We start from the raw sequence: 24,350 nt of genomic DNA on the forward strand, positions 1-24,350 counted from the left end.
CCTGGGTGCTCGGAAACTGTCCGAGACATACGTAATAATGAATCAATGATTGATTGATTTGTTTCTTTCAGATTATCACTATCTTCAAGGGCAGTTTGGTTGTGAGGTGAATGATCCCAGTCCCAACAACGGGATACTGAAGCTCGCTTTTGATGGAAGATATGCATTTAGTTTTGATAAAGACAAGCTAAAGTGGATTGTACATGATCCAATAGCTCAGCCCTTCAAAGAGAAATGGGATAATAATGTGAAAATGGACCATTATTTCAAGAGCTTGTTAGAAAATGATTGTGTGAATCTATGGAGGACATATTATGCAGTTGGAGAAGCATACCTGACCAGAAAAGGTGAGTTCATAGTATAGTTCATTGTTTTGTGATAGTCGGCATTGAGCGATATACCATTATTACTCGTGACCTGGCCACAATCATTTCTTATTTCCTCATGACGGAGAGGAAGGTGATTCGGCCCATCGAGTCTATGCCAGGTCTCGATGCAATCCCATCAGCACATTACACCACCCACTCTCACATTTCCATCAACTTCCTCTGATTCTCCTCTGTTTAATCATCTATACAATGGGTAACTTACAGTAGCCAAATGACTTACTGGCATGCCTTTAGTATGTGGGATAAAACTGCAGCACCTGGAGGAAACCCACTGTGTGACAGGGGAGTGTAAACTCCACACAGACAGCAACGGATGTCGTCCTTCAATAACTGTGGCTTCCCTTGATGACAGTTGACAGAGCCCCTGATGTCATCACATCTACATCAGACTACTCTACTCTCACCCCATCTCCTCTTTGACGTAGTAAGGATAGGATTCCCCTGGTCCTCGCCTTCAACCCCCTCAGCCTCCTCCTTCAACACTTTGTCTTCCAGCTTCAACAGGATTCCACAACTAGACCCATTTTTGCCCTCCATTCTCCATTCAGAATTTCACAGGGGTCATTCCCCTTGCAATTCCCTGGTCTGCTCTGTTATCCCCACCAACCACTCTCCTCTTTATGGCACATGCAGCACCTGTTTTACCTCTTCCCTTCCCACTATCCACAGACTGAGGCAGCAGTTGCAAGTGAAGCATTAGTTCACCTGCACTTCTTCCAATCTTGTACCAGATTTTTTTTTCACAATGTGGTCTCCTCTGCATTGGATAAATGAAACAGATTGGGTGACTGCTTTACAAAGAAACTGCATTCATTCCATTGGGATTTTGAGGTTCCATTTGCCTGGCATTTTAATTCTAGATCTCACTCCTACAATGACCCATCTATTTGTAGCATCCTGCACTGTTATAAAAAAGGCCAATGTAAACTTGTGGAACAACACCTCATCTTCCAAATGGGCGTGTTGCAGCCTTCCAAACTCTATATCCAATTCTCCAACTTAAGGTAATTTATTTTCTCTGGCTGTATCAGAACTGGACACTTCTGCTGCAAGGTATCCACCTGTGATATTATCATTGCATATCTGCTCAGAACCTATAGTACTGCATTTTACAACTCTCATTCCTTGGCTTCTCTCTCTCTCTCTCTCTGTCCTGATTCCATTGCTTTTGTTCATTTTCTCACTCTGCAGCTTCCCCCATTAACCCATTGATTTGGTGACCTCCTCTATAACTTCACTAAATCAATGGTTTAATGGGAGAAACTGCAGAGGAGGTCACCCAATCAATGGCTTGAAGAGGGAACTCAACAGCTTACCTCAGCAGCAACCTGGTTTCAACCTAACCTGTCCACCTCTCCCCCTCCTCTCCTGCAATTCAAGACTAATGTGCTTCCTCTTTCCCAGTTTTGGTGAAAGGCTTCGAATCTGAAATGCGAAATCTATTTCTGATTTCACTGATGCTGCCTGACCCGCTGAGTGCTTCAAGTATTTTTTGTTTCTTTGACAGAGATCATGATCGAATCCTGCTCACTGGAGCTGTGAGAGCTGTACTACCTTCTGTGCTGCAGCGCCACCCCAGTGCACACCAGTCCCAATTCTCTTTCTTTAGTATGATATTCTGGCATCATTTGTTTTTCACTTCCTTTGATTCTTTTCGTGAAACATTCAGCAGAGTGATTCAACAGTTAAGCACCACTCTCTCACAGTTCCAGAGACCTGGATTCAAGAACACAAGGAAATAAGAGCAATAGTAGGTCAGTCAGCCCCTCAAGCCTGCCCCACCATTCAATATGATCATAGCTGATCTTCCCCACCCCTCAACTCCTTTCCTGTGCCAGTTCCCCACGGCTCTCGATTCCCTCACCTTTTAAAAATATAACTTCCTCCATCTTTCAGGCATCAAGAGATCTAGCTTCCACAAATGGCTGGGCACGAGAGTGCCAGAGACTGATCACCATCTGTGAATAGAAATATCTACACACGTCAGGTTAAGTGACCTGCCCCTTATCTTGTAACTCGATCCTCTCATTGGAGACTCTCCAGCCAGTGAAAATGCTGCCAATTTGAAGCTTGTCTCTTTTCCCACCTTGCCCTTCGTTTTGTAATTGTTTGGTGTCAATGATCTATTGTGAATTATTGATTATAATCAATTATGTGCCCAAGTGAAAACATTTTGGGTGCTGCTGTGTGGAGATTTTACGTTCTCTCTGCTCCTGCAGGGGTTTCCACTGCGTGCTCTCATTTCCTCCACATGCCAAAGACGAGTTGAATGGAAGGTTGATTGGTTACTGTAATTGTTCCTAAGATTGGTGGGTGGTAGCAGAATCGGGGACTGGTCAGGTGATGGTAATGCAAGAGGAAACGTGGGAGTAGTGTGAAAACATGTTTGATGGTCACAGTGCAGATTTTACTGCAGCTGAACAGAACCAACTTTCTGTCATGTAGTTACCCCTGAGGTCTCTCTTGATGCACGCAAGCGTGATCGTTGGTTTCTCTACTGCAACGTGTCTGGATTTTACCCGCCGGCCATCAGCGTGACCTGGTTCCGGAATGGGCAACGTGTCTCTGAGATGAAATCCACAGGGATATTACCCAATGTAGATGGTACATATCAACTGAAGTCTGTCCTTGAGCTTGATCCGTTTGATGGTAAAGTGTATTCCTGCCATATTGATCACAGCAGCTTGCCGGATGGGAAGACAGTCGTCTGGGGTAAGGACATTCCTATTCGAATAGTTGGAAAAAGTTACAGAAGTATTAATAAACCAGTTTATCATTATCATTTGGTGTTTCCATTTCAATCCATGAGTCACCCCATATTCTAATTCCTTTGAACGTTGTTTATACTGTGTAGTCTTCAGTGTTGCTGATGGACTAAAACAAAAATTGTAACAATTCCCATCTTCTCTTGTCCATCACAGTCCATGTGTAACCTTCTGTCTTTTCCTTTGCACATCACTTACACATCGAGCATTGTTATCACAAATGTAACGCATTCCAGTTGTTATCAGCCTGAAATTGAAACAACTATTTCAAAATGTATTCAGCAAAATCTACAGCAAGTGTGGAGAGATAAACCTTGTTGGCTTTTGATCTTAATGAGCTTTTAACTAAAGGTTAGAAAAATAAGTCTTGAAGCAACTAAGTTGGGAACCAAAGGGAAGTCTATACCTCCTTGCAGAAAGACCTGGATAATGTTCAACTATAGATTGATAAGTGACAATTAGCATTTGTGTCACAAAAGGGCCTGGCTATGATAATCCCCAACAAAAAGGAACCTGTCTACCTTTGATATTCAGTGGAATTACCATCATTAACTTTCCCAGAATCAATTTCCTACAATCACCATGGAGCAAAACCTCAACTGCACATTGTGCATAAAACTGTAGTTATCTGAACAAGTTACGGGCTGGGTATTCTGTGGCCAATAATTTACTCATCCCAAAGCCTTTTCACTGTCTACAAGGATCAAAGTCAAAAGTCAGAGTCGAGTGTATTGTCATAGGCACAGATACACGTATTCGCAGGTGTAACAAAAAGCTAACTTGCAGCTGTATCACAGGCACATACATCATAAAAGCAGCATTCACAAGAAAAACACAAATTAAATTATACACAATTTTGACAAGAAAACACAATTAGAACAAAAAGAAGACAGAGAGTCCATGTTAGCACAAAGTGGTCAAAGTGTTCACAGTGTTGCTAAACTGTAGTGATTAGGGTTTTGCCAGTTGGTTGAAGGGAAATAGCTGTTCTTTCATGAAATGTTTGAAGGGAAGTAGCTGTTTTTGAACCCGGTGGTGCGGGACTTTGAGCTTCTGTACCTGGAGACACGAGAGACTGCAGATGCTGGAGATCTGGAGCAACACACAAAAAAGTGCTGGTGGAACTCAGCAGGTCAGGCAGCATCTATGGAGGGAAATGAACAGTCGACGTTTCAGGCTGAGACCCTTCATCAGGACTGGAAAGAAAGAAGGAAGAAGCCAGAATAAAAAGGTGGGGGGAGGGGGAGGAGCATGAGCTGGCAGGTGATAGGTGAATCCTATGGTCCACTGTCCTATCGGATTCCATCTTCTTCAGCCCTTTGGCTCTTCCAGCTATCACTTCCCAGCATCTCAAATCATTTGCACTTCACCCCTCCCCTTCCTACCTACCGTACCCCTTCTCACCTGGATTCACCTGTCACCTGCTAGCTCATGCTCGTCCCCCTCCCTCCACCCTTTTATTCTTGTTTCTGCCCTCTTTCTTTCCATTCCTGATGAAAGGATTCAGCCTGAAATGTCGACTGTATATTTCCCTCCATCGATGCTGCCTGACCTGAGTTTCTCCAGCACTTTTTGTGTGAGACTTCTATACCTCCTGCCCAATTGTAGTTGTGAAAAGATGGCATGGCTCCAATGGTTGGGACCTCTGATGATAGATGTTGCCTGCTTGAGGTAGTGCTTCCTGTAAATACTAATGACAGTGGGGAGGGATATGCCCGTGATGTATTGGGCAGAGTCCATTACTCTCTGCATCTTCTTGCGTTCCTGTGCATTTGAATTGCTGCACCAGACTGTGATGAAACCAGTCAGGATACTTTCAATAGTACATCTGTTGAAATTTGTTGAGAGTGTTGGAAGCTAAGTGAAACCTCCTTACCCCAAGAATGTAAAGATGCTGGCACACTTTCCTTCCGATTGCATCGATGTGCTGGGCCCAGGACAGATCATCCAAAATGTTAAAGCCCAGGAATTTCAAGCTGCTGACTCTCTCCACCATTGATCCCCCAATGTAGGGCACATGTTCTCCCTCATATAGAACATAGAACATAGCCCTCCTTCCCCTTCCTGAAGCCAACAATCAACTCTTTAGTATTGCTGACGTTGAGCGAGTGGTTGTTTTTGCGCCACCACTCAGCCAGGTGTCCTATCTCCCTCCGGTAAGCTGACTCATCGCCACCTGTGATTTGTCCAACAACAGTAATGTCATTGGCGAATTTGAAGATGGCATTGGAGCTTTGCTTAGCCACAGAGTCGTGTAAATATAGATGGTAGAGCAGGGGGCTAAGCATGAACCCTTGACGTGCACCTGTGTTGATGATCAGAGAGGAGGAGCTGATGTTGCTAATCCTCATTGATTGAGGTCGGCCTATAAGGAAGTCAAGTATCCAGTTGCAGAGGGAGGTACAGAGGCACAGGTCTTGGAGCTTGGTGATAAGTTTGGATGGGATGATTCTGTTGAACACCGAGCTGCAGTTGATGAACAGCAGCCTGACAAACAAGTTCCTGATGTCCAGATTGTCCAGGGCAGAGATAAGAGCCAGAGGAATTGCATCTGCTGTTGAACTGTTGTGGCAGTAGACAAATTCGAGTGGATCCAGGTCATCTCTAAGGCAGGAGTTGATTCACACTATAACCAACCTCTCAAGGCACTTCATTACAGTTGATGTAAGTGCCATCAGATGGTAATTATTGAGGCAGGTCTTGGGCACCAGTACAATTGATGCTTTTTTGAAGCAGGTAGGAACCTAGACCACAGAAGCAAGAGGTTGAATATGTCCATAAATACTCCAGCCAGCTGGTTCACACAAATCTTTAGCACTTGACCAGTTACGTTGTCTGGACTGCCATCTGGACCAAATGCCTTTCATGGATTCACGTTCTTGAAGGATACTCGGGCATTGGCCTCGGAGACTTTAATCACAGTGTCATCCAGAGATATGGGGGCTTATGTGGGTGTGTCATAGTTCTCCCTATCAAAGTACAAATAAAAGACATTGAGCTCATCTGTGAGTGATGGGTCGTTGCCAATTATGCTACCAGATCTCACCTTGTAGGAAGTTATATTGTGCAAGCCCTGTCACAGCATCGAGCATCCATCTGTGATTCCAGTTTCGTTTGAAATTGCCCCTGTGCTCAGGACGGCCTTCCACGGGTTGTATCTGGAGTTCTCAATTAAAGTATATGGTGGAATACTCTCCACTTCCCTGGTCAAGTGGAATTCCAAAAATACTTGAGGCCCAGACACCATCTAGGACAAAGAAGCTGGCTTGATTTGTATGATGTGCACAGCTTGAAACATTTATTCCTTCCACCTCCAGTACATGGTGCCTGCAGTGTGCACTGTCTACGAAATACCCTGCAGTTACTCACCTAGGCTACTCTTGGAGCAACACCCAAACATATTGCCAGTACCACCAAGGATGACAAAGGCAACAGGTATATAAAAAGACTAAACCTCTGCAGGCTTCTCTTGAGTGGCACATCATAATCTCTGTTCACAGGGCAATCCCCACCATCCCTATCTCAGGAATCACACTGGTGCTGTAATATACTTGGCTGAAAGATGAGATATCTTTCCTTGAATTGGGCTGTGGTATTGAAGTCTGAGGAGCGAGGGTGTAGGGATAAACCGACTAATGACAGGCACGTCAGATTATCCGTCACAGTGAAGGTTGTCATGTTTCCTTGCAACATATGATGATGCTATTCAGCCCATTGGGTTTACAGTGGCTTCCAGAACAGTCCATCAATCCCATTCTCCTGTGACCCTTCCTTTTGCACATGCTCATTAACACCTGTGCCCTCTCACCCCCACCCCAAGCCTGTCTGATTCTCCCACCACTCACCTACAGGGGACGATATACAGTAGCTGGTATACCATACACGTATCCAGTTCTGGATTTCACACATCAGGAAAGATAAAACTGCTTTGGAGGGAGTGCAGAATAGAATTGCCAAATTGATTCCAGGGAAGAGGGACTTGAGTTATGTTATTGACTGGGGAAACTCTGGTTCTTGGAACAGAAAAGACGGTGAGTGGGTCTGCTGTAAACATTCTGTGATTCTGTCAAACCACGAATCAACCTTTGTCATTTCCTTATAGCCTGTTATTACCCCCCTTCCCTGTCACCCTGTATCATCCTCTGTGACCAATGTTTAACTTAGTGACTCTCTTCTATTTTATATATGTGTTTAAGTTTTTACTGCCTTTTTAAAGTTTCTTGCAAGTTTATCCACATAATATACTTACTCACTCTTGATACATTTTTTGCCATACTTTGCTGTTTTCTGAACTTTTCCCACGCTGGGAGCTACCATGAATCTTAATAAAGGTGTATGCCATCTTTAAAAAAAAATTTCTATTTATCTATTTCCCTTAGTCTCTTCTTGTAAAGTCTTTATTTCTCAAAGGAGTATAGTTTTGTTGAGATTTATAAAATACTTCATTAAACATCTGCCACTATCACGTCAAAGTCAAGTTTATTGTCAAGTGCACAAGTATTGTACATGTATGCACAGGTACAATGACTTGCAGCAGCATCACAGGCACATAGCATCCAATAAGCAGCATTCACAAGAAAAACATAAATTATACACATTTTTTTTGAGGAAGAAAGCAATTAGAACAAAATAAAAACCCAAAGTTCATTTCAGTGCAAAGTAATCAAAGTTCCTTTCAATTTTATGTTTTAATTAATTTTCACAGTCCACGACAGCTAACTGTGCCTTCATATATTTGTAAATACATTTTACTGTAACACAGGAGTTTCAGACCAAGATTTCTCTCAAACTTAATGTGAAATTCTATGTTTTTTTTTACCATTGCTCCCCAGATCATACTTTTATATGGAATATGTAACTGATCCTGTCTTATGATAAACGAGTAGCCCTTTACTGATCGGTTTCCTACTTTGTCCTGCGATATATTGTCTAGAATAGTCTATGGAGGAGAGAAAGTACCCTTTAATAACATAATGCACTGTATGCACTGTTTATTAAGGGAATGCCATACTTGAAAAAAACAACATATCACCTACGTATCTTGAACAGAGCCATATATATATGTCTACAGAACTTTTCAATCTACTTGTATAATCATACAACTGTATTGTGTTTCAGAAGGAAATTCGAAGGAAGACAGGCACATAGGGCTGATTGCCGTGTGTGTACTGATATTGCTGTCTGTTATTCTGGGAGGAATTGTTTTCTTGAGAAAGAGGAGAAAAGGTGAGATGAGATTGCTTCCAAAAACATTGCATTTGAAGAAAATGCTCGATCTGAAGTAGGCTAAGCAAGTAGATGGGGAGACCCTGTTACTGAAATGCCATCAAACAGCCTTTGTACAGTTTTTATATGTTTCTCATAATAATACTTTTGAAAACTGTTCATGTGGATTTAAAGAGTTAAATAGGATAACAAATATTAATACATAAATATAATGAAATCATTTGCATCAAATCCAAAAAGTTGATTTAAAACTACATGACTCTGTAAAGAAAGTTGCAGGAAACAAACTGCTGGAGGAACTCAGCGGGTCAGGCAGCATCTGTGGAGGCAGAGGGATGGTCGACATTTCAGGTCAAGAATCAGGACTGAGAGAGTAAAAGAGGGGATAGCCAGCATAAAGAGGATTTTCCCCTCACCTCTTTATACTGGAAAGTTGTGCCTGTTATAGCAAGACTACAGTAAAGGTTTATCAGATTGGTTGCTGGGATTCTGGATGGTACTGTGGACATTCTGAAGGATTTGTCTGAGGTGGAATACTTCAGACTGAAAGGGCTGGGTTTATTTTCCTTAAGAGCATGGGAGGCTTGGGGGGGTGGTGGTGGTGGGGAAGGTAGAAACCAATTAAAGGTATACAGAATTATGGTGGGCATTGACATGGTAGATGGTAAGAAACCTTTACCATCACAGAGATATCTAAGACCAGAAGACGTAGGTTTAAGGTGAGGAGTAAGAGATTTAGTGGGGGTGCAAGGAGGACTTTTGTTTTCACCCAGAGGGTGTTTGGAATCTGGAATAGACAACCTGAAGGGGTGGTGAGGCAGAAACTCTCATAAAATTGAGAAGCATTTGGACCAGCAGTTGATTTGCCAAGGAACAGCAGGCTAAGGATCAAACGTTGCTGAATAGGAATAATGCAGATGGATACTTGATGGTTGGCAGGAATGCTCTGGGCCAAAGGGCTGAAGAGCTGCTCCATGAAGTGCCATGTACTTTCCACCTAACCAGAGTCATGTGGGACATAATATTCACTGTTCTGTGTCCAAAAGATGCAGAAAATAGATTGTCTTTTGTAGGAACTCACTTTTCATGGCATTTGACTCCATTAATCCAGAGGGATTGTGGAACACCCTCCTCAAATGCAACCAGCACCTGAAATTCCTCTCCGTTCCACATTTGTTTCATGATGACATTCAAACAATTATACTAGACGATGATTTTCGTGGAGACCTGTGTCAAGCAAAGTGTTTGCCTGGTACATTTGCAGTCTTTCTCGCTTCAGTGCAGCACCTGATCTCTAACAATGAACAGACTAGTGGGAATCTGTTCAAACTACAACACTTCCAAACCAGAGACAAGATTGGCCTCAACTCCCTCGGTAACTGCAGAGACAACACTTGCATTTGTGCACTTTCAAAGGCTGAACAACGTCATCCTTGCCTCGTTCATTAAAGCACAGTTGAATGTTTCATGCAATTTGTATTTATGAAAATGCAAGAGAATGGGCCTCATAGCATCTGGAAAGACCAGGCGTTCCACCAGTCTGTCTCTGCTGTGCAATAGCGCCCCCCAACAACAAAGTTTCATAGTACAATAAATAGGTTAAAGAATAACTGACAAAACATACTTGAATAAATGCAACAGACTGGCACGAAAAGTGCAAACAATTCTTTTCAGAAAATTGTGATTTTGTTTAGTGGACATTTAGGGATAAAGAGTTAGGTGAGACCAAGTGTATCATTTAATTTTACATTGAACAGATGGATAAAGAGGAAATAATGTAAGAACAGGACTGGGAAATAGATAAGGAGTGCTTGTACAAGAGAAGAGTAATACCAGGATAAGTTGGTTGGATGGTGTGGTCTAACAGCATCGTGTAACTTTGGTTAGCATCAAGGTAATATCAGTATGTTTAGGGCCATCAAGGAGACTCTGCTTCCATTAGAAATTTCTGTTATTGTAGATCTGGGGTCTGTTCTGATGAGGACGTGGACAAGCATAGTGAAATTGAAATTAAGTTATTGTTATTTATGGATGACACTGGTTTTGAACAGCAGAATCAAGAAACCCTTTATGAATAATATATGGTTGGGAGATTTCAGAAGAAATGAGCCTCCGTGCCTTGTGTTCAGTTTCAGTAAGCAGGAGCCGGGATTTGGAGCAAAAGATGGGAGATTTCAAAAGAGGTGAGTCTCTAGGCTTTGCATTCAGTTTCAGTGAGCAGGTCCCTTATAGAAGCACACTTGCATAGTGTTAGTAGTAATTGATTGCTGCCAATTAGCAAATTAGCCAGCCAATAAAAAGAAGTTAGGATTAAGCAGAGTGGCTATTTTGGAGCAGCCATTGTGACAGGATTAGAGTGGGGAGCTGAGGCTTTGGTGTGAAGAGGTAGAATAAGTGGCTCAAGGGCTCAGGTTTGGATAGTGAGAGCAGCTCTCTAAGGAAGAAAGGCTTCAGAGGAAAGGCATATATAAAGCAGGTAAATTTTATTGCTATCCTTGACTCAGCTTTGGTTCAGGAGGCTACAGTGGGTGCATGCTAAGGTGAGGTTTGGGTAAGGTCTTTGTCTTTCTCTTATTCCACAGTAGAGCAATGACATGGCAGTCAGGGCTGTGTTGTGCTCCACTTGTGGGATGTGGGAAACCAGGGAGACCTCCAGTGTCCCTGATGACTACATCTGTGAGAAGCGCACCTGCTGACATCTCTTTACTGACCATGTAAAGGAACTGGAGCTGGATGAACTCTGTATCATTTGGGGAAACTGAAGAGATGATGGACAGGAGTTAGAGGGAAGCAGTCACACTGAGGTTGCAGGATGCAGGTAATTGGGTGACTGGAAAGGGATTAGGCAGTCAGTGCAGGGTACCCTTGTGGTCATTCTCCTCAATAACAAGTATATTATTTTAGATACTGGTGGGGGAGAGGTGAAATGACCTACCAGAGGAAAGCTACAGTGGCCATGTCTCTGGCACTGTCTGGCTCTGTGGCTCAGAAATGGTAGGGTGGGGGAGGAGGAATACAGTAGTGATAGGGGATTCATTGTTTAGGGGAACAGATAGGAGACTCTGAGAACAAGATGAGAATGAGACAACTGGATGGTGTGTCAGGTTCCAGGATCAGATGTTTTGAGTTGAGCCCACAGCATTCTTAAGGGGAAGGGTGAGCGTCTAGAAGTCATGGTCCACATCAGTGCCCATGACATATGCAGGAAGGTTGACAAAGTCCTGCAAAGAGAGTTCAGGGAGTTAGTTGCTAAGTTAAAAGACAGCACCTCCAAAGTGGTGATGTCAGGATTGCTACCTGTGCCATATGCAAGTGAGGCAAAAAATAGGAAGATAGTGCAGTTTAACATGTGGTTAAGGAGATGGTGCAGTGGGGAGGGCTTCCAATTTTTGGATCATTAGTCTCTCTTCCAGGGCAGGTGGGACTTCTACAAATGAGATGGTTTGCACATGAATTGGAGTGGGACCAATATCTTTGTGGGAAGATTTGTTAGTGCTGCTTGGGTGGGGGGGAATGAAACTCGAGTTGCAGGGGGGTGGGAACCAGTGGTAGGGCAGCAAGTGGAGTGGTTGTGGGGAACGCAGATGTTAAGCCAACAAGCAGAGACAGAAATCAATAGGTTGGTGAACATGACGGGACTAATGTTCTGAGATGCATCTATTTCAATGTGAGGTGTATTGTAGGTAAGGCAGATGAACTTGTGGTGTTGGCATGGATTGGCACATGAAATTGTGGTGTTGTAGCCATTAGTGAGACTTGGTTGCAAGAGGGGCAGGACTGGCAGCTCAATGTTCTGGGTTTCTGATGTTCTAGACATGATAGTAAGGGAGGTATTAAAGGGGGAAGAGTGCCATTTACTCATCAGGGAAAATGTCACAGCAGTATTCAGAGCACATACTGGAGGGCTTGTCTACTGAGCCAATATGGGTGGAATTGAGGAATAAGAAACATGACCATGTTAATAGGACTATATTATAGACTTCCTGACGGACAGTGAGATTTAGAGGAACAAATTTGTAGAGACAGTGGACAGTTGCAAGAAAGAGGTTGTGATAGTAGGTGACTTTATCTTTCCACATTGACTGGGACTCGGTCTCTAAAAAGATTGGATGGGATGAAGTTTGTCAAATATTCAGGAAAGCTTCCTTAATCAATATGCAGAGATCCCAACTAGAGAGTGCAATACTGGATCTCTTTGGGGATGAGACTGAGCAGGTGACAAATGTGTGGGGGAGCACATTGGATCGAGTGATCATAATTCCATTAGTTTTAAGATAATTATGGAGAAGGATGGGAGTGGTCCTTGGGTTGAGATTCTAAATTGGAGTAAAACCAACTTTAATGGCATCAGAAGGGATCTGGCAGGTATGGATTGGGATAGACTGTTTTCTGACAAAGTTGCTTGGTAAGTGGGAGGCTTTCAAAAGTGATATACAGATTCTTCACTGTCAGTATATTCCTGTTAACGTAAAAGGCAAGGCTATATCAGGTTTAGGGAACCTTATTTATTGGGGGATATTGAGGCTATAGTAAAGAAAAAGGAGGTGCATATCAGGTATAGTCAGTTGGGATCAAATGAGGTGCTTGAGGAGTATAAGAAATGTAAGAAAACTTGAGAGAGAAATCAGGAGGGCAAAGAGGACATGAGGTTGCTCTAGCAGGCAGGGTGAAAGGAGCCCAAGGGTTTCTATCACTATATTAAGAGCAAAAAGTTAGCAAGGTACAAAATTGATCCTCCTGAAGATCAGTGTGGTTATCTATGCATGGAGTTGAAAGAGATGGGGAAGATCTTAAATGAATTTTTTGCATCCATATTTACTCTGGAGACAGACACAGACTATAGAACTGAGGCAAAAGAGTAGTGAGGTCATGGACCATAACCAGATTATGGCATTCTGGCTGTCTTGAGGTGAATGAAGGGGGATAAATCCCCAGGGCCAGACAAGGTGTCCCCTCAGACTGTGTGAAGCTAGTGCAGAAATTGCAGGGGCACTGGTGGAGATATTTAAAATGTCCTTAGCCATGGGTGAGATGCTGGAGGATAGCTAATATTGTTTTGTTGTTCAAGAAAGGATCTAAGAATAAGCTGGGAAATCATGGGCTGGTGAGCCTGACATCAGTCATGGGTAAATTATTGGAAGGTATTCTAAGGGACAGGATATATAAATATTTGGATAGACAGGGTCTGACTAGGGATAGTCAACATGGCTTTGTGTGTGGTAGATCATGCCCAACCAATTTTGAAGTTCTTCAAGGAGGTTACCACGAAGGTTGAGGGAAAGGTGGTGGTTGTTGTCTACGTGGTCTTTAGCAAGGCCTTTGACAAAGTCCAGCAAGGGAGGCTGCTCTTGAAGGTTAAATCACTTGGTATTCAGGACAAAGTAGCCAATTGGATTCAACATTGGCTTTGCCGGAGAAGCCAGAGAGTGGTTGGAGATGGTTGCCTCTCTGATGGGAGGCCTGTGACTGGTGATATGCTGCAGGGATCGGTGCTGGGTCCATTGTTTATTATCTATATTAATGATTTAGATGATTTTGGTAAACTGGATCAGCAAAATGTTGAATGACATCAAGATTGGGGGTGTTGTGGACAGTGAGGAAGTATATCAAGCTTGCAGTGTGATGTTGACCAGCTAGGAAAATGGGCTGAAAAATGGCAGATGGAACTTAATGCAGACAAGTGTGAAATGTTGCAGTTAGGGAGGGCAACCCAGGGTAAGACTTAAACAGTGAATGGTAGGTCTGAGGTGTGCAGTAGAACAAAATGGCATGAGAATATAGATTCATAGTTCCTTGAAAGTTGCATCACAGGTAAATAGGCTCATGAAGAGAGCTTCTGGCATGTTGGCCTTAATAAATCAGGGCATTGAGTACAGGAGTTGGAATGTTAGACTGAATTTAGATTATTGTCTGCAGTTCTGATCAGAACACAACACAAATGTGAAAACTACCTGAATTACTTTGAAATTTGTCATATCACTGGAATATTTTGGTATCCCAGAGTGCAAGTGAATCTCCTTAGTTTAATCATACATTTAACTAAATTGTGACTGGACAACGTGAACAGGTCCTTGCTGCAACTAAAACTCTTGGAAACATTGCATCTATTGGGAATCAAACCCAGTTTTGTTGTGCTGCAGCTTGGGGATCAGGTGGATCTTAAACTGTACATCTTGGATGAGTTTAAAATTTGCTTCCTTAGTTGCAGAATTATGACTTTTGAATCAGCCAATTCATTGCATCCAGTGGGACATGCAACAGATGTAAACTTGGCTTTTTGTGTCACCGACTGAAATTAATTTAGGCTTGGCCAACAGTAATCTGTGATGCACCTGTCCTATGACTAATACAGCTGACTGGTGTTCATGCCAGTTTGGTCTGAGTTGACCCACATTGTTGGGCCTGCAGGGTTTTGTCTTAAAACTCAATCTGGCATCTGTTTGTTGAGAAAATCTTGTCCTGGCATCTGGCTCACTCATAAATTTGGAATGGGAGTCCAGAGACCAGAGTGCTTCTATATTTCCCACTCCCTTTAAACTCATCAGGTTCATTGGCCAATTTATTATGCTGCTGTCCAACATGTTAAAAAAAAAATGTGAATTCAAAGTATATTTGGGGTGACATCCAGTAACAATGTAAACTTTCAACATCAATGATTTGCACATTTAGATTGAGTCTTGGTGACTGTTGCATTAGCTTTTTATCACCGAGAATTGGCACGTGAATCCAGTAGAGGTCATCAGTTTGTCTCTTCAGTCATTCTAATAGGAATAGAGGCCAGCAAATGTGTTGCAGTGAAACTGTGGAAAATTGGCCTTTCACACCAATGGAGCCTGGGAATGTGTTCTGAGGAGAAAATTGTGCCCTGTAAAAGATGTGCTCAATGAAATTCAACATGCATGTTATTTCAATGAACACTCTGTTCCTTATGCTCAGTCATTTGATTGTCCTGTTTAACTTTGTTTATGATGTTGTACAACATTTACAATCTCCAACTAATTTACATAATTTTCATGGCATTTATCCCATTGCCCTGTATCAGTACAGGACAGCAGTGGAGGTCTTTCAAACAGTTCATTTAAACAATATTAATTGTTTCAAAGGAAGATGTGTAAGTCACAGCTTTGAGTGTTCTTTCTCTGCTCCATTTCTGGCTTGGCTAACATTCAGTTTCACTCCTCAGCTTATGAAAATATTCGAGCAAACCAGAATTTGAGATGCTGACCAGTTGCTAAATCGGAGACATCTTGGATGTGAGTTGAAATACAGGAACTTAAATATATGGAATAAGTTGGATTACATTTCCTGACCACGACAAGAACTTTTAATTCTGTTTTGCACTGAGGAGTAAAATATCCTGACCGTGGCTGAACTACCTTGGGCCTCAACTCCTATGCTAATTCCATGTCACCCTCAATACCCCGCTCTTTCAAAAACAATATCCTATTCTTTAGGTACTTCCAATGATCTTGCCTCTTTCAGACTAAATAATTTGAGATTCACCGTCCTATGCAAGAAGGAAGCTGTTTGTATCTCAGTTTTAAATGCCAGTCTGCTATTCTTGTAATACTGTCCCCAGGAGAGCTCTCTAGAGTGCAAACAGCTCATCTATCTGCATGCCACTGTTGTGCCTTTTGATGTATTTCAGTAAGGTCAATGCTTATTCTTAATGCCAAAGAATACTGATCCAACTTCTTTAGCCATTCATGGTGGGGCAGCCTTATTCCAGGAATCTCTTCTGGACTACCTCCAATACCAGTACATCCTTTCTTAAATAAGTGGACAACAACTACTTCATGTGTACCCTCATCAACATTGATACAATATTAAGCTAGTTTTACAGTCCAGTAGCAGGTAATATGCTGTTTGCCTGCTGAATTATCTGCTGCACCTACATGCTGGCTTCTTGTGAACCAGCTACAAGCCTGCATGGATTCTATGCACTTCACCCCGGAGGCTGTTCCCCCTCAGTAACAAGTTTTCTGCCTTGGAAGCTGTTTGGGGGGGATGACCTGCAGGGGCCTAGCTGCAGTGACCAGGTCTCTGGCACTGGGACTGGTACTGCTGCTCAGAAGGGAAGGGTGGGAAAGAGACATGCGGTAGTGATAGGGGACTCGATAGTCAGGGAAACAGATAGGAGGTTTTGTGGCAGTGAACATGAATCCCAGATGGTATGTTGCCTCCCAGGTGCCAGGGTCTGGGATGTCACTGATGGGGTCCACAGGATTTTTGAGTGGGAGGGAGAGCAGCCAGAAGTTGTAGTCCATATTGGCACCAATGACATAGATAGGAAGGGGGATGAGGTCCTGAAGAGTGAGTCCAGGGAGCTAGGCAGAGAATTGAGGAACAGGACCTCAAGGGTAGCAATCTCAGGATTGCTGCCAGTGCCATGCGATAGTGAAGGCAGGAATAGGAGGAGGTGGCAGATAAATGCATGGTTGAGAAACTGGTGCAGGAGGGAGGGTTTTAGATTTCTGGATCATTGGGATCTCTTCTCAGGAAGGTGGGACCTGTACAGAGAGAACGGGTTACACCCGAACCAGAAGGGGGTCAATATCCTTGCAAGATTTGCTAGGATGGTTCAGGAGGGTTTAAACTAGTTTGTGAGGGGGAAGGGAACCAGAGGAGTAGGTCAGAGGAAGAAGGGGATGGGGGAAAAATTAGATCAAACAGGTAGAGAGGCTTTGGGGAAGGAGAAGCAGAATACAGGCTATAAAAGTAGTAAGGTAGATGGACTGAAGTGTGTTTACTGAAATGCAAGAAGTGTCAGGAATAAGGGGGATGAACTGAGGGCTTGGATAAGTATGGGGGACTATGATACCATGGCTATTACTGAGATGTGGCTGACATCAGGAGAGGAGCAGATATTGAATATTCCTGGTTTTCGGTGTTTTAAGAGGGATAGGGAGGGGGGGGGGGAGAAGAGGAGGAGGGGTGGCGATACTGGTCAGGGACACTGTTATGGCTGTGGAAAAAATGGATGTTGTAGAAGGATCATCTCTAGAGTCCGTATGGGTGGAATTAAGGAACAAGAAAGGAGCAGTTACTCTACTAGGAGTATTCTATAGGCCCCCCGGTAGCAGTAGAGATATAGAGGAGCAGATTGGCAGGCAGTGTTTGGAGAGAAGCAAAAATAACAGGGTTGTTATAATGGGAGACTTCAACTTCCCAAATATAGACTGGAACCTGCTTGGTGCCAAAGGTTTAGATGGGACGGAATTTGTTAAATGTGTCCAGGAGGGATTCCTGACGCAGTATGTTGACAGGCCGACTAGAGGGAATGCCATGTTAGATCTAGTTTTAGGAAATGAACTGGGACAGGTGAAGGATCTATTGGTGGGTGAGCATTTGGGGGACAGTGACCATTGCTCCATAACCTTTAAAATTGTCATGGACAGGTGCAGAGAGGACAAGAGGATTTTCAATTGGGGAAGTGCGAACTATGAGGCTATAAGGAGAGAACTTGGGAGTGTAAATTGGGATGTCCTTTTTGAAGGAAAATGTACCATGGAGATGTGGTGAATGTTCAGGGATCTTATGCAGGATGTTAGGGATAAATATGTCCCAGTGAGGCAGTGAAGGAATGGCAGCGTGAAGGAACCGTGGGTGACGAGAGAGGTGGAACGACTTGTTAGGGAGAAGAAGGTAGCGTACGTGTGGTATAAGCAGCAAGGTTCAGACAGGGCCTGTGAGGAATATAGGGTAGTGAGGAAGGAACTTAAAGGGCTGAGGAGAGCTAGAAGGGGAAATGAAAAGGCTTTGGCTAGTAGGGTTAAGGAAAATCCCAAGGCCTTTTTCAAGTACGTGAAGGGTAGGAGGATAGCTAGGGTGAAGGTAGGTCCGATTAAGGACAAAGGTGGGAGAATTTGCCTGGAGGCGGCAGAAGTGGGAGAAGTTCTCAATGAGTACGTCTCTTCGGTATTCACCAGGGAGAGGGGTCTTGATGACGCAGAAAGTGCTGGTAGGGGTAATGTTCTCGAGGTTGTAGATATCAAGAGAGAGGATGTGTTGAAGTTGTTAAATAATATTAAGACAGATGAATCTCTGGGGCCTGACAGGATTTTCCCCAGGCTGCTTCAAGAAGCTGGGGAGGAGATTGTTGAACCGCTGGTAAGGATCTTTGAGTCCCCGTTGTCCACGAGGATGGTGCCAGAGGATTGGAGGGTTGTGAATGTTGTCCCCTTGTTCAAAAAAGGTAATAGGGATAGGCCAGGGAATTATAGACTGGTGAGTCTCACGTCTGTGGTGGGTAAGCTGTTAGAAAGGATTCTAAGGGATAGGATTTATGAACACCTAGAGAATCATGGACTGATTAGGGACAGACAGCATGGCTTTGTGAAGGGAAGATTTTGCCTCAAGCCTGATAGAGTTCTTTGAGGAGGTGACCAGGAAGATTGATGAGGGCAGTGTGGTGGATGTGGTTTACATGGATTTTAGTAAGCAGTTTGATAAGGTTCCTCATGGTAGGCTTCTTCAGAAGGTCAGAGGCCAAGAGATCCAAGGAAGCTTGGCTGTGTGGATTAGGAATTGGCTTGCCTGTAGAAAGCAGAGGGTTGTGGTGGAAGAAGTGCCCTTGGATTGGAAGGCAGTGACTAGTGGTGTCCCGCAGGGATTGGTTCTGGGACCTCTACTTTTTGTGATATTTATAGATGACTTAGATGAGGGGGTGGAGGGCTGGGTTAGTAAGTTTGCAGATGACACTTAGATAGGCGGTGTTGTGGATAGTGTGGAGGGCTGTCGGAGCTTACAGAGGGATATTGATAGGATGCAGAGCTGGGCTGACAAGTGGCAGATGGAGTTCAATCCGGAGAAGTGTGAGGTGGTACACTTTGGAAGGACAAACTCCAGGGCAGAGTACTGGGAAAATGGCAAGGTACTTGGCAGTGTGGAGGAGCAGAGGGTTCTGGGGGTTCATATTCACAGTTCATTGAAAGTTGCCTCACAGGTGGAAAGAGCAGTTAAGAAGGCCAATGGGATGTTGGCTTTCATAAATTGCAGGATTGAGTTTAAGAGCTGCGAGGTGATGATGCAGCTTTACAAAACTCTAGTTAGGCCACACTTAGAGTACGGTGTTCAGTTCTGGTCGCCTCATTATAGGAAGGATGTGGAGGCGTTGGAGAGGGTGCAGAGGAGATTTACCAGGATGCTGCCTGGATTAGAGAGTATTGAATATGAGGAGAGGCTTAAGGTGCTAGGGCTTTATTCACTGGAAAGGACGAGGATGAGAGGAGACATGATAGGTATATAAAATACTGAGAGGAATAGATAGAGTAGACAGTCAGCGCCTCCTTCCTGGGGCACCAATGCTCAAGACGAGAGGGTGTGGCTTTAAGGTTATGGGTGGGAGGTTCGTCAGGGGGAGGTTTTTCACCCAGAGAGTGGTTGGTGCATGGAATGCACTGCCTGGGGTGGTGGTGGAGGCAGATACATTGGACAGGTTCAAGAGCTTGTTGGATAGGCATATGGAGGAGTGTGGGATGGGGGGATATGTGGGAGGAAGGGGTTAGGTAGTGTGAGGGTGGTTTGATGGACGGCACAACATGGTGGGCTGAAGGGCCTGTTTTGTGCTCTATGATCCTATGGTTCACCCATTTGCAGTCACTCCCTACTTAGTTAATAGTCTGCCTCTGAATTCCTCTTACCAAAGTGTATGACCTCACATTTTTCTGCATTAAACTCCATTTGCCAAGTTTGAGCCCACCTGATGTGTCCACTGAGGAAGTAAGGGGTTAAGAAATTGTGATTGTACATGTAACTAATGACAAAAAATACCCCACAAGCCCCTGACTCAAGACCAGGTGGTAATTACTGTGTCTGGAACTTGATTGTGAACCAATTATACTAAACAATGTATGTAATGATTGTCTTTGTATCTTAGGCACCTGATAAGTTTCAATCATTGTAGCTGCATTGATTAAGTGTGATGACAATGACTGTATTAATGTTTGCTCCTTTGTATTGTGGAGACCTCTGATAAAGACTGAGTGAGTGTTAAAGGAGAGTTCTCCCTTGGTGGCATACTGCTAATAAATGCAATTTAACAGAATTAATCCATGGCACTGATTTTGCAGCAGGCAGGAGTGGGAACTTGGATTAGGATAACACACTGCACCCTCTTGCCATCCAAATCTCCTATAAAAACAAGTTTGGCCCAATTAAAACTAATTAAAATATGGTTTCAATTCTCTCAATTACAGTTAGTTTGAGACCTTAATTTTATTTTTTCACAGCAATTCTGGACAAAAACAATGCTACAAGAACTCAGTGGGTCAAGCAGCATCTCTGGAGCCAAAAGGTGCAAGTTGAAGTTGTGGGTTGGGGACCCTGTGTCAGGACTGAGAGGAAAGATTGCCATTATATAGCAGTATGAGGAAAGGGGTGGGACAGAAGCTTGTAGGTGATTGGTGGAACCTGATGAGGAGGGGATGATGGGCAGATGGATCCAGGTGTGGTGGGGGTGGGGGGGGGGAGGTGAAGGTGAATAAAATGAGAAGAAACCTAAGTGGCCAGGTAAGAGCACTGGGAGTGTTGGTCATCTGAAATTGGAAAATTCAAAATTCATACCATTGGGTTGTGAGCTTCCAAAATGTTCTTCCAATTTGTTTAGCTTTTTGTCACTTTGCCCATTGCTATGGGCCGATAGATCCTTGTGGGATTGGGAAGAGTCAAAACAAGATGCAATTGGAAGCTCAAGATGGCTATCGAAGACACCATGCAGGTGTTCCTCAAAATGGTTGCCTTCTCTATGCTTGTTTTTCCAATGTAGAGGAGGTCACATGGTGAGAACTTAATGCAGGAGACCAGATTGGAAGAGGTGCAGGTAACCATCTGCCTCACTTGGAAAATTTGCTTCTCCCTTTTGTTCATCTTTGCACTCCTCCTTCAATTGGCTCCATTTGCCCATCATGCCCTCAACATTTGGTTGTATCTACCAACTTCCCTCTTACTGTAGTATACTAGCAATCTTCCCTTTCAGTTCTGATGCGGGGTCTTGAACTGAAATTTCTCCATTTGTCTCCACAGATGTTGCTTGAGCCTGTTGAGTTCTTCCAGCATTTTTTTTGTTCCAGATTTCAGCATCTGCAGTCTCATGTTCATAATTATAGATATTGTTTTAACAATTCACTGTTGGTTTGAGACTGCACAAAAAAAGTTATTGAGAGTGCTTCATTGTTTGGCAATGGCAGAAGCTCTTGATTTCTTTGTACTTTGTACATTCAAAATGCATCAAAATTTTCAGCCATAGGGATAGAAAGTTGTCCAGTGTGACTGGCAATACAGCATTCAATTTCATTCTCTTGGGCTTTTCTGGTCACTGGTGCTCTTGAGGTTCCCCTGGTTGTACCTATCAGTAGAATATACCTTGAGATTAGACAACTGAGCATAATGTTTTTGAAAAAGGAAGGAAGACATTAAATCTAAGTAGACCTATTGGAATGTACACCATGTTATAGTGGCTTGATTTTGCATTTTGGAGGAAATATATATCGTCAATTTATATGTGGGCTCAAATAAACTGATTGATGTTGTTGCAAAGAAATGCAGGTAGAACATTCTGAAACACAGTTATCTTACTGCAATAATCATTTCTTTTTGTTTTGTAGGAAACAGACAAATTGATCATGGATGAATTGGCAGTCAAACAAACACAATAGAAAATTCCACGGGTTCACCATTCTTTGGGAGAGAATTTTTCCTCAGTTCAGTCCTACATATCTTGCCACTTACCTTCCAACTGTGATCCCTGGGCTGTGAATTGCCCTGATATCCTTCCTGCATCTAGTCTGCCCAGTCCTGTTAGAAATTTGAGAGTTTGAGATCCTTTCTTTTAATATTCAACAAACAAGCCTAATTTACCTAATCTCACTTCATCTATCAGTCCTCCCATCTCAAGAATCTGATGAACCCTCTCTGCATTATCTCCAAAGCAAGAATCTCCTTCCTCCAATAAGGAGAACAAAATTCAGACAAGATTCAAGGTGTTGTCTCAGGAGTCCACAAAAAAATTGCAGAAAGATATCACTCAAGGCTTCAATCTTGCTAGGGAGACTCATTGCATGTGTATGCTTGCTTTTAGTGAATCATGAGCAAGGATAATCATTGCCTCTCAGTAAATTTATTTTGGTTTAGATAATCTTGATTTTATTGGCACAAATGGATAGTCTCTCACTTTTCATGCTATAAGCATTTGTTCAGTCCCTCTGCACTAATCATGCATCTACATTAATCATTTTCATCTTGCATCCTTCCTGCAACTTCCACCCACTTCACAAAGGTCAATTTACAGTCACCAATGATCCTATCCATCAGAACTTACTTGACGCATGGGAGTGAAATGTAACACATGGAGGGCTCCATACTGTCAGGGAGAATAGAGCTCCAAGCTTTGGATTGAATTCAGATCTCTTGAGCTGAGGCAGGAGTGCTAACAACTGTGCCAATATGCCACAAAATCTGCTTGACTCTGTCCAATTGTGTCACTCTTTCCCAGGTGCCCTCCTATCATGTGTTTATATTTATTCCCACCACTGTCAGGCTCACTGGTCTATAGTTCTGTTCTCGCTCCATAGCTTTTAAATAGTGGGGTTACATTAACTGTCTTCCATCCATTGGTTGTACTCTGCAAAAATTCCAATGTCAGAAAATGAGACCAATTTCTAGGATTACTTCATGAAGTCTGGAGCCTTGGGAAATTGCTAGTTTTTCATCCTGTCAGTTTCCTCCATGTTATTTCCCTATTTGTTCTGATTTCATTTCCCCCCCCCCCCCCCCCCCCCCAACTAGACTCTACATTGCCTAGCATTTCTGGGAGATTGTGTCCACCTTTGAAAAGGCAGAAGCAAAGTATTGTTTAATTCTGGTTGCCTCATTAATGGAAGGGTGTGAAGACATTACAAGATGATCCAGAAGCAATTCAGAAGAATGGTCCATAGAATGAGCAATATAGATAAATAATGGATTAGAGGCAGTGATTTTTATTTACAGGAGAGAATGCTGAGTGGACATCCAATGAGGGGTCTGGACAAGTGGATCATGGGAAGCTTCTCCCTTTTGTGGAGGGGTTGAGGGCTAAATGTCACCAAGATAAAGGAGAAGAAAACAAATAATAACGAGGAGCAACTTTTCCATGCAGTGTGTGTTTGGAACTTGGAATGCATTGCTTGTAGTTGTGGTGGAACAGATTCTTTTATGGCCTTCAGAGAAAATTGGACGAATATGGTGTGAGGAAAGAAATGCAAGGTGATGAAGTGGCTTGAGTTGGAACTGGTGAGGTGTCCTCGTCAAGAATAGGCACAGACTTGACAGGCTGAGTGGCCTCCATCTTGTGTTGTAAGAGTTCTGTGATTCGGCGCTTCATATTTCTCATCATTTGTCAGTCAAAGAGAAATAGAAGGAACCACATATTCACCATTTTGTGTGACACAAAAACCTCTGAACAAGTTTTGTTGTGGATTTCAACATATTATCTGGGACAAGAGCAGTGCAAAAAAATAGGTGGTGGTGAATTCTTAAAATACATTCAAGAAAATCTATTTAGATGAATGTGTGGGGGGCAAATCACCAAAAGAGTGGGTGGTGTGGGACAATTTTAGCATGCAAGCTGGCAGCTCAGTGTTGTATTTTGGAGGTAATGATCATAATTTAGCATAGTTATAGAAAAGGACAAAACTACACAAGGGAAACTGGTTCTCAGATGTGCTGACAACATTTTCAAGACTACGATATAATCTAGCAAAATTGGGTGGAAATTTTACTTCAAGAAGTTAGAGCAGGAGAAACAGCATGTGGTATTTGTTCCAAAGCAACAGAACCAGAATAGGTATGAATCAAGGACTAAACTGAGAGTACTTGCTTGCATTCAATCGAATAATGCTTTTACTGTAGTTGCACTTGCAAAAAGTTGGATAATTGAACAAACAAATACAGTAACACTCCAATAGTCCAATGTCAGATCATTAGGAAATCTCAT

At 43.0% G+C, this 24,350-nt stretch overlaps 1 protein-coding gene across 1 annotated transcript in view; it reads left to right on the plus strand.

Annotated features, from left to right (window-relative positions):
- The window catches only part of LOC127585887 (class I histocompatibility antigen, F10 alpha chain-like), a 44,105-nt gene extending 20,971 nt beyond the window's left edge, over positions 1–23,134 (plus strand). Inside the window, exons 3-7 of the mRNA XM_052043602.1 lie at positions 72–347; positions 2,835–3,101; positions 8,273–8,380; positions 15,564–15,633; positions 21,985–23,134. Coding sequence (XP_051899562.1) covers positions 72–347; positions 2,835–3,101; positions 8,273–8,380; positions 15,564–15,604 — 692 coding nt within the window. The 3' untranslated portion in view covers positions 15,605–15,633; positions 21,985–23,134. The remainder of the gene's footprint in view (positions 1–71; positions 348–2,834; positions 3,102–8,272; positions 8,381–15,563; positions 15,634–21,984) is intronic.
- Positions 23,135–24,350: the final 1,216 nt, after the last annotated feature.

This window comes from Pristis pectinata, chromosome 34 (genome assembly GCF_009764475.1).
Source record: "Pristis pectinata isolate sPriPec2 chromosome 34, sPriPec2.1.pri, whole genome shotgun sequence".
Taxonomy (NCBI): Eukaryota; Metazoa; Chordata; class Chondrichthyes; order Rhinopristiformes; family Pristidae; genus Pristis; species Pristis pectinata.